General features: G+C 39.4%; 1 protein-coding gene across 1 annotated transcript in view; it reads right to left on the bottom strand.

The window, feature by feature from the left end:
• Window positions 1–3,308: 3,308 nt before the first annotated feature.
• The window catches only part of LOC107549777 (insulin-induced gene 2 protein-like), a 7,102-nt gene continuing 419 nt past the window's right edge, over window positions 3,309–9,991 (bottom strand). Inside the window, exons 2-6 of the mRNA XM_016230951.1 lie at window positions 7,907–8,212; window positions 7,593–7,717; window positions 5,705–5,871; window positions 5,419–5,518; window positions 3,309–4,636 (exon numbers count right to left, since the gene is read on the bottom strand). Of these exons, the coding sequence (XP_016086437.1) occupies window positions 4,595–4,636; window positions 5,419–5,518; window positions 5,705–5,871; window positions 7,593–7,717; window positions 7,907–8,153 (681 nt within the window). The 5' untranslated portion in view covers window positions 8,154–8,212 and the 3' untranslated portion in view covers window positions 3,309–4,594. The remainder of the gene's footprint in view (window positions 4,637–5,418; window positions 5,519–5,704; window positions 5,872–7,592; window positions 7,718–7,906; window positions 8,213–9,991) is intronic.

Genomic DNA, 9,991 nt, shown 5'->3' with positions numbered 1-9,991 from the left:
AAAGCCTTTATAGAAAATTCACGTACAGATTTCCAAACACACTGGTGAGTTCCTTCTTGTACCACAAAACAATCCTTCCATTCATCATTCAATTTGATACATTCTTCAAATTGGTGAAAAACAGAAAATGAAAATCTCAGCTGGAGTCAGAATTCAGAAGTCAAGAGGAGAGATAAATGGCAAACAGGTGTGTGAGATCAGTGGGTGAAAGCGCTGGTTCACACTTCCTTCACACTCTCTGCAACTGAGCAGAATGGATTAAAGCAGATCTTCTGCATTAACCTTTACAGAACGAGGCAGAGTGTGTGTGTGAGACACAAGTCAGAGAACTGTCCTTGGAGAGTTAGTGATGACTGGTTGTTCAGGCTTTGAGCAGTTACATGAGACCACACACATACTGACACAGTCAAATCGATTAAACACACACAGCCGGTAAGTGGGATTACAGCAGTCAGTGTGTGACTGAGATATGGAGGAGCCAGCCATGAACATCACCCTCTAAATCTGCTACCACAAGCACACACACACATACACATGTCTGGTCAGCTATCCTTGTGGGGACTCTCCATAGGCGTAATGGTTTTTCTACTATACAGACCGTATTTTCTATTGCCCTACACCTAAACCTACCCCTCACAGGAAACTTTCTGCATTTTTAGATTTTCAAAAAACTTAATTCTGTGTGATTTATTAGCTTGTTTACCCGTGGGGACCTCAATTTAGGTCCCCATCGTGACACGAGTCCCCATGAGTCTGTGTGTATTCAGGTTTAAGTCCCCACCAGAACAGAAAAACAGGCACATACACACACACAACACACACACACACACACACACACACACTTATTTTTATGTCATGTTGAGGACTTACACACACAGCCGGTAAGTGGGATTACAGCAGTCAGTGTGTGACTGAGATATGGAGGAGCCAGCCATGAACATCACCCTCTAAATCTGCTACCACAAGCACACACACACATACACATGTCTGGTCAGCTATCCTTGTGGGGACTCTCCATAGGCGTAATGGTTTTTCTACTATACAGACCGTATTTTCTATTGCCCTACACCTAAACCTACCCCTCACAGGAAACTTTCTGCATTTTTAGATTTTCAAAAAACTTAATTCTGTGTGATTTATTAGCTTGTTTACCCGTGGGGACCTCAATTTAGGTCCCCATCGTGACACGAGTCCCCATGAGTCTGTGTGTATTCAGGTTTAAGTCCCCACCAGAACAGAAAAACAGGCACACACACACACACACAACACACACACACACACACACTTATTTTTATGTCATGTTGAGGACTTTCCATTGCTTTCAGTCAATGATATTTTCTATCCCCTTTGTAAACATTTCTAAAACGCATACTTTTAGTATGTTTTTAAGCCATTTTCCTTAGATCACCACAATATTGGTAATTTCAGCTTTCCCTTATGTGGGAAGAGAATCATTAATCATCGATAAAAGTGTAGTACACCGAGCTTTATTTAACACAGTTGATCATATTAAACAACCTTCTCAGAATTCCCATAAATCATTTGGACCTAGTAATATTACAAAAAAAACAACAACAACAACTTATCCTCAGTGTCAAACATGTCTGTCACAGCAGGCATTGAGCAGAACCGACAAAAAAACCCAACAATTACCATTACTTTAATTACAGTTCATTAAAACTGTTATTAGTTTGTACATTTATGTCACAAAAACCTGCTCTCTGAGGGCAATATCACTATTTTTTCTGTGCAAATGCCTCGTGTGCTCTTAATATAATAATAGTATTTGGTGCTGTTAGGTCATGGGCTTGGCGCAGCCAAAGTTAATTAAAAATCACATAACTTACAGTATTTAAACAGCCGAACAGGTTATATGAACTGGTTTAAGGCGTTATTTTAGGGTTTTCCCTGTCTATAGGTGCGGTCACATTTACTGTTGCTCTGTAAAATTCAGTCATTCCCAATAGCGATCTGTGCAATCCGGGGTTTCAAAATTATATATGAGGCTACCCTGACTAAGGTCTATGACAACAAAAGCCTAGCATGTCTAACATCTAATTCATCGAATACATTCAGTGCTGGGAAGTAACTGATTACATGCAATCTGAATTATGTAATCAGATTCCAAAAATGAAGTAGGCCTACTGTAATTAGATGTTACATGATTACATATTATTGACACAATAGCCATTAATTATTCATAATTTATTAAATCTCCCTAATTCTTCTTTTTAAATGTTTCCTTCTAAAATAGCCTTCTGCTTATATTCATTCAGAAAGTCTTCCAGTTTTGTGGACAGTTAGTCAGGTTGGCTATGAGGACACACAGCATTTGACCATTGGATTTACAAAAATCATTTCAATTTTAATAAGTATTTTTCTCAACATTTCAACATTGCATCAACTACTGCGGAACACATTCATTTTTATTTGAATGATCATTCAGTGGGTTATTTAACCGTGCATTACTATGTCTTTAGTAGGCTACACATTAAATGCACAAATTCATGTTATTTCTTATTTGCATGCAATGCAGTGATTCCCAAACGTTTTTGACAGCTGTAATTCTTTTACCTAATATATTTACTTGAAGTACTCCAGAGATTGTAAGGTAATACATTAATAACCAATGTTATGACTTTGGCGTGTATATGCTACGCGATGGGTAGGTTTAGGATTGTGGGGTAGATGCGTATCATATGTACGCGAAAACTGCGTATAATATGCACGCCAACAAATTTCGTATCATATGCACGCGAAAACTGCGTATTATATGCACGCCAAACACATGCGTATCATATGCACGACAAAGTCCATTTTTGCGTAGCAATACCACGAGTTTTCGTTTTTATTTGGCGTACTATTTATACGCATTTTCATGAGGCCTGGCTCTAATAACAACGAATGGAATACATTTTCTTTCTCTTTGTATATTTATACCAATATGATTCAAGATTATACGGTTTAAATCAATGTGATAAATGAGTTTGGTCAAAAGTAATCTAAAAGCGGTCTGATTACACCAAAATGTGTAATGTAATGGATTATGTTAATATTAACTCCAATTTCTGTCATGGAATTTGAAATCAGTAATCTACCAAGCACTGATTACACATTTTATATGCATTAATTGTATTAAAGTATAATTTTGTATTGGTTTGTTTACTAACTGAATTAATTTGAAATGACTTTGTGATTGTACAAAAGCAAAAGAAAAACAATGCAAACACATTATAATAATAACCAAAGAAAATAAACTCAAAGAAAGTCTCTTTTAATAGATGTAATAATAACAAACATGTAACTTTAACTTTAAAAAAAAACAGTAAATGTGGTTAAATACAAACCATGGATCAAGTAATCGCCCATGAATGACAAAACATCCCAAAATGCTCGCTTTCAGACGTCACATAAACTGTACAATTACTCTTGCAAGTCTGCAATTAAGTTGTCAAATCTCATTGTAACACTTCAACCACATTGATCCCACTTATTTTGCGTTCTACTCAGCATTTCATAAAATATCCCCCCAATGAAAAAAAAAAACCCTCCCTTAATTGGTCGAAAATCAGTGCACAGATGGTGGTTTGCCTGTTCTATCCTCTTTACTTTGAGCTCCAATATATCTGTTATTTTAAGGCTTTGGTAATAATCAATGGAATGTCATTAAGAATCACTTTCATTTCATTCTGAAGCCAACTATTTATATCAGACCTTGAAGTGATTTCTGGAGATAAGGGATGCTTCTTTCAGTCAAAACTGAGTTCTTCGGGTCTAGCAGGTAATTATCTGGTTATAACGAGGAATGCATCACAATAAAATATTCAAGTTGTGATCAGAGCAGTAATCAACACCTTGTTGAACCTCCCCCTCCCACCTAATGAACACAGCACACTGCTTAGTCTGTTATAAAATATGATGCCTTTTGTGTGTTTAGCACTGCATCTACAAATACAGGGTGACGGGTCAGTTATGCTCTAATGCCCACTAGTGGTGGATCTGAGACACCGCAGAAGTGAGGAGCCCTTTAACAAAGTGACATGCAACAGATTTGATGCCCTGTCATAATACGCTATATGACTCTCCTTACTTCTAATAAGTGATTTTTCTGTATGACGAATGAGATCCGATGATGGTGCTTTGTCCAGATGACTCTCCTCCACCCGTCACAGAGGATGGAGGCCAAGACAGCAGGAAGAGCATATAGAAAATTCCTTGTGATTCAGTTTTGTGTCTGTGCATGTAATGCATCTAAATATTCAGTCAATATTTTGTCCATCTTGTACACACCAGGCTTTGCCTCCAGTCATGCGGTTTGATCAGTCAGAGTCAGTTTGGCACTTTATAGCAGCTGGTAGTATTTCAGTGCTGCCGAAGACAGTATGAGAGTGTGTAGACGACATGATATCTTACTGTTATACACTTAGACAACCTGAGCGCCCGAGGAGGCAGAAAACCGATCATAACACTGTCCATCCTCAAACACAGAGAGCAGCTCCTCCTCAATGATGGATGGCTCTGTCAGTCATGGTGCTCCTGCTTGACTCCTCACTCCTTTATCCTGGATTTTCCCGTGTGCGCAGAGGATTCTTCATTAATCCTGGTGGGTCTTTTCCTGACTGACTTTGTACTCGTACTGCAGCAAATAAACAAACACAAATCAATGCAATGCATAGCGTTTCAAAGGCAACATAACTCTGTTTCACAATTTTAAGAACTTTCCAATTTTCCATTTAATGTTATGCAAATAAACATGTCCCATTTATATATAGCTTTGTAAATAAATGAGATTATAAATAAATAAACCTTACACAACCCAACAAATGAACCTACACTACTGTTAAAAAAGTTTGGATTTGGCTAGATTTATTAATTTTAGTTTTTGTGTGTGTGTGTGTGTTTTTGAAAGAAGACTGTTAGGCTGTATTTGATTTTAAAAAAAGTAGTAGTAAAAACATTAGTATTGTGAAATATTATTACAATTTAAAATGACTGTTTTCTATTTGAATATATATTTTTAATTTATTCATGTTGCAAAATTGAATTTTCACCATCATTATACCAGTCTTCAGTGTCACATGACCCTTCAGAAATCCTTTTCATATTTTACAATTTGTTTTTATAAATTATTATCAATTTTGAAAACAGTTGTGCTGCTTAATATTTTTGTGGAAACCGTAATATATTTTACAACCGGATTCGCTGTTGAATAGAAACCCTAAAAGAACAGCATTTTATTTTAAATATAAATCTTGTAACGTAAATCAATGTTTTTACTGTCACTTTTAATAAATCCTTGAAGAAAAAACCTAAAAGATCTCACTGACCCCAGTAGTGTTAAATCAGTTCAAAGTTCACTAGGGTTTGCAACAGAGTTTATAAGTGTGTTCATGTGTGAGAAAGTATGCAAGAGTTTACCAGAGCTAGCTGTCGTCCAATATTCCCCACAGTTATCACCCCTGCAAAGAAGATACATGGCAGCCAGGACCGAATGTACAGGAAGTCAGGGGAGGTATATCTGCACACATTCACACATGGACAGTGAAGTACCAAACAAAATATCCAAGCAAAACAAGCTTGTATTGATGCAAGTGTAAGCAGTGGATCTTATAGTTACAGCTCTTGGCGTGAACAGGTTTTTATCATTTGGTGATACTTGTAACTACATTGTGCAGACTTATAACAGGGTGGGTATGAAACTCACTGAAAGACTCCGTTGTAAACCAGTAGCTGGGTGGCCAGTGTGGCAAGTATTGCAATGACGACTCCCAGCCCAAAACCACTGCGTGAACGATCGAACGTCCACCACAGGCCGACAGACAGGGCAGCCAGCGTCAACGACAGTTGCACATTATTGGCAAAGTCCACCTTCTGTTGGCAACAGTGTTAAAGATAACAAGTCGTACAAGAGCAATTTGTTTTTGTACAATCGAGTGCAGCAGGGATGATGCATTTTTGTAGGCCAAAACCCAGAAACAAGGTAGCATTTCTGGTTCCACTGTCCTGATGTCATTGGGTTTTTGAATGAGTTTTTTTTGAAAAGCCTGAAATAAGGTCGGTTGTTCACAAAAGCTATTTTAGATGCACATAAAATACATCAGTAATTCCCAATTGTGATTTTTCACCTATGTTTTATGGTGACTTTAAAGGGGTCATATGATGCGATTTCAATTTTTCCTTTCTCTTTGGAGTGTTACAAGCTCTTGGTGCATAAAGAAGATCTGTAAAGTTGCAAAGACTAAAGTTTCAAATCCAAAGAGATATTCTTTATAAAAGTTAAGAGTCAACCATGCCACCTAAAACAGCTCGTTCTAACACGCCCCCACATATCTACCTCACTATGTGGGAAGATTTGCATAACGCCGCCCAAACGTTCACACAAAGAAAGAAGGCGTAACTTTTATTCTCGCTGTAGTATCGTTGTTGTTGCCGCCACCATTTCGTGAAGGCGCTGTGTGTTTCGTTGTGAAAGTGAAACTACTTTGTTTGGTCTTCCAAAAGAGGATGATATCCGCTTTGTCATGCCTGGAGCTGATCCGTGCTGGTTGCTGAGGAAATACTTGGATCACCGGATCGGCTTTCACCGTGGACATCACATATGGACATAGTCACATGTGGTTGCCGCAAGCCTCTTTCGTCGAATCCGCCGGCCGAACCGTTCTCAAGCCCGCCACTTCTGCTCACTCTAGCCCTCCGGCCGTTCCACACTCTAGCCCCCGGCTTCTGCTCACTCTAGCCCTCCGGCCGTTCCTCACCCTAGCCCCCGGCTTCTGCTCACTCTAGGCCGCCGTATGTGACGCTGTGTTTCGGTGTGAAAGAGAAACTACTTCGTTTGGTCTTCCAAAAATGGACACGACTAGAAATCAGTGGTTAAGTTGTATTTACAACACTGTTCCAGAACACTTCAACCCAAATATTCAGATGTGTCCAGCGCATTTTATGGAGGACTGTTTCCTGATCCTGGTAGAGTAGACTACAATGCCGGCTGTTCTGACTCACAGACTGTAAGTACGTTTTTTTATATTTAAAGCGAGTTTTTTGGGCAGTGTAGAGTAGCACTTGTAGTTTGTCATTTCTCTGATCACAAATGCAGACATGGTTTTATGTTTACGCGGCGCGATGCAATGCAACGCGTAAAAAGACAGTATAAGTAATTATAATCCATAATTATGTCCCCACTGGATGCAACGAATGCCTCGTTTATAATGGGTTTTCATGTTTTTGAATTATCGCTCCGGCCTGACCGGGCATCATCACAGTATGGTGAGGGGCGTAATATTTTCGTCACACGCTTGAGGTATTCGGCCAATCACAGCACACCTCGCTTTTTCAGAACGATGAGCTTTGTAAAAATCGACGCGTTTCAGAAAGGCGGGGCATAGAGAAACAATAATGTACAGTATGTGGAAAATAATGTGCTTTTTGAACCTCAAACCGCATAAACATTTCATTACACCAAATACACAAAATAATGTTCTTTTTAGCAACATCATATGACCCCTTTAAGATATAAACTAAGTCATAAACAGCGGTAATTTATTGCAGCTTGACAGAATGACTTTGTTAGAGAAGGTCAAGAACGAGAAGGATACAGCACTGGCATGATTTATACCCACAAAGACGGCCACACAGCGCATCACATTAGACCACTCTCTCTTGAGCTTATGCGGCTCCCCCAGACGACGATCCATACAGGGGTACAGCAAACCTATCAATGCTGAAAAAAAAGAAGTGTGACATTCAATAAAAATGTCTCATGCAATGTCATCATAGATTGGGAATGACAGCAGCATTCATTTGTGTGAGAATCCTCTGTTATCATTTTGCATGACGGAAGCAGTTCATCCAAACACTGCTTATAATTGTGTTTCCTTACTAATAACATGTCGTGTGTGTGTTTGTGTACCTGCGGCTGTTCCACAGCAGGGAGGAACCCACCAGGCAGATGAGAAAATGCTGCTGATGACGTCGGGAGGGAAGAGAGTGACGTTACGCTGCACCTGTAGCAGGTTCAGCACGAGCGCTAGAAACACGCCCACCATAAAGAGCATGGCAGCACGGATCAGCAAGTTCATGGTCCGGTTGGTGATCATGCTGATGTAGGGCCCGCGGCGCATCAGAGCACCACTGCTCAGTGCCGAAACCTCCGCCATTGGCCGCTGTGACAGAAGGATGTCAGCTACATCTGCTGCTGTCAGCTGACATCACATGCCTGGAAAAGAGAAGGTAATAATAATGATGATGCTCATATAATCCCAAAACCCAGACATACCTGATCTCAGAATAACAATTATATTGACCAAACAGGATGACCCAAGAAACTGCGTAACTGAATAGAATGGGCCCATGAGCAGTTTGGTGATGGAGCCCCATGCCACAAAGAAAGAGTGATAAAGAAGAGGCTCGAAGATCATTACACTGAAATTTTTGATCCGTGGCCAGGAAACTCCCCAGATCTCAATCCCATAGAGAACCTGTGGTCAGTCAAGTCACCTTTATTTATATAGCGCTTTAACAATACAGATTGTGTCAAAGCAGCTTTACAGTATCAAAATAGAAAAATAGTGTGTCAATAAAGACAATAGTAAACACTCAATTTTCAGTTAAAGGCAGTTCATCATTGAATTCAGTGCCGTCATCATCCAGCTCAGTTCAGTTTAAATAGTATAGGTGCATTTGACCAGCTTTTTGAAGATGCTGATTTCATTTTCCAGCAGGATTCGGCACCTGCCCACACTGCCAAAAGCACCAAAAGTTGGTTAAATGACCATGGTGTTGGTGTGCTTGACTGGCCAGCAAACTCACCAGACCTGAACCCCATAGAGAATCTATGGGGTATTGTCAAGAGGAAAATGAGAAACAAGAGACCAAAAAATGCAGATGAGCTGAAGGCCACTGTCAAAGAAACCTGGGCTTCCATACCACCTCAGCAGTGCCACAAACTGATCACCTCCATGCCACGCCGAATTGAGGCAGTAATTAAAGCAAAAGGAGAGAAGTGCAAAGCAAACCACAATTCTGAAAACAAAGTAACAAATTACAAACGCAAATACAAGTCTAAAAAACACAACAACAAGTCAGAAAACACAAGGACAAACCGGAAGAGGTAGGTATAGTTTGAGGCAGCACCATTGGTTTGGGATTACTCACCGCTGACTGGACGAGACATCTGTCAATCAACGTATACAGAGAAGAACCAGCCGAAGAACAGCAGAGTCGTGGTAGAAAGATCGGAGATGGTATTAAAGTAGCTCAGTTTAAATGTATTGTATGAATTGCTCTTACTCTAGAATAAAAAACACGGGGTGTCTATTTACATTTAGTTAAGAGTGGCTGTAAAACATCAGCTCCAGTGGTGCAGATGGATAAGTGTGTGCCCTTGGCTTTTGACGCGATCGACCCGGGTTCGATCCTGCCTTTTACCGAACTTTTTTTCCCTCCCTTTTCAAATCTCGTATCACATAGTAAAGGCATTTATTTTCAATAAAAATGAAGGAAATAATCAAAGTTGAAAATAAAGTATTGGGTATGGTTAGGGTAGGTGTGGGGAGGGCTTTATTGTACCAATAAGGTGGCATCCATTTAATAATTTAAATTTCAATTATAATTTACACTCAATACGTTATTATTGCATACTGTTTTATAATGTACTACAATACTGAAGTGCAGAGAATTGCCACTATTTGTAACAAGTAGTATACTTGATAGTAGAAATCCTGCTATTTTAACATAGTGTAACTAGGTATTTGCACTTAGTGTAAATAGCATATTGCTAAAAATACTGCTATTTTCACTTAGTGTAAATAGAATCCATTGCTAATACGAGATTTGAAAAGGGAGGGAAAAAAAGTTCGGTAAAAGGCGGGATCGAGCCCGGGTCGATCGCGTCAAAAAGCCAACAACACGCTCTTATCCACCTGCGCCACTGGAGCTGATGATTTACAGCCACTCTTAACTAAATGTAAATATACACTCCGTATTTTTTATTCCA

This window comes from Sinocyclocheilus grahami, unplaced genomic scaffold (genome assembly GCF_001515645.1).
Source record: "Sinocyclocheilus grahami isolate Dianchi unplaced genomic scaffold, SAMN03320097.WGS_v1.1 scaffold380.1, whole genome shotgun sequence".
NCBI lineage: Eukaryota > Metazoa > Chordata > Actinopteri > Cypriniformes > Cyprinidae > Sinocyclocheilus > Sinocyclocheilus grahami.
This window is presented reverse-complemented; position numbering and strand designations above follow the sequence as displayed.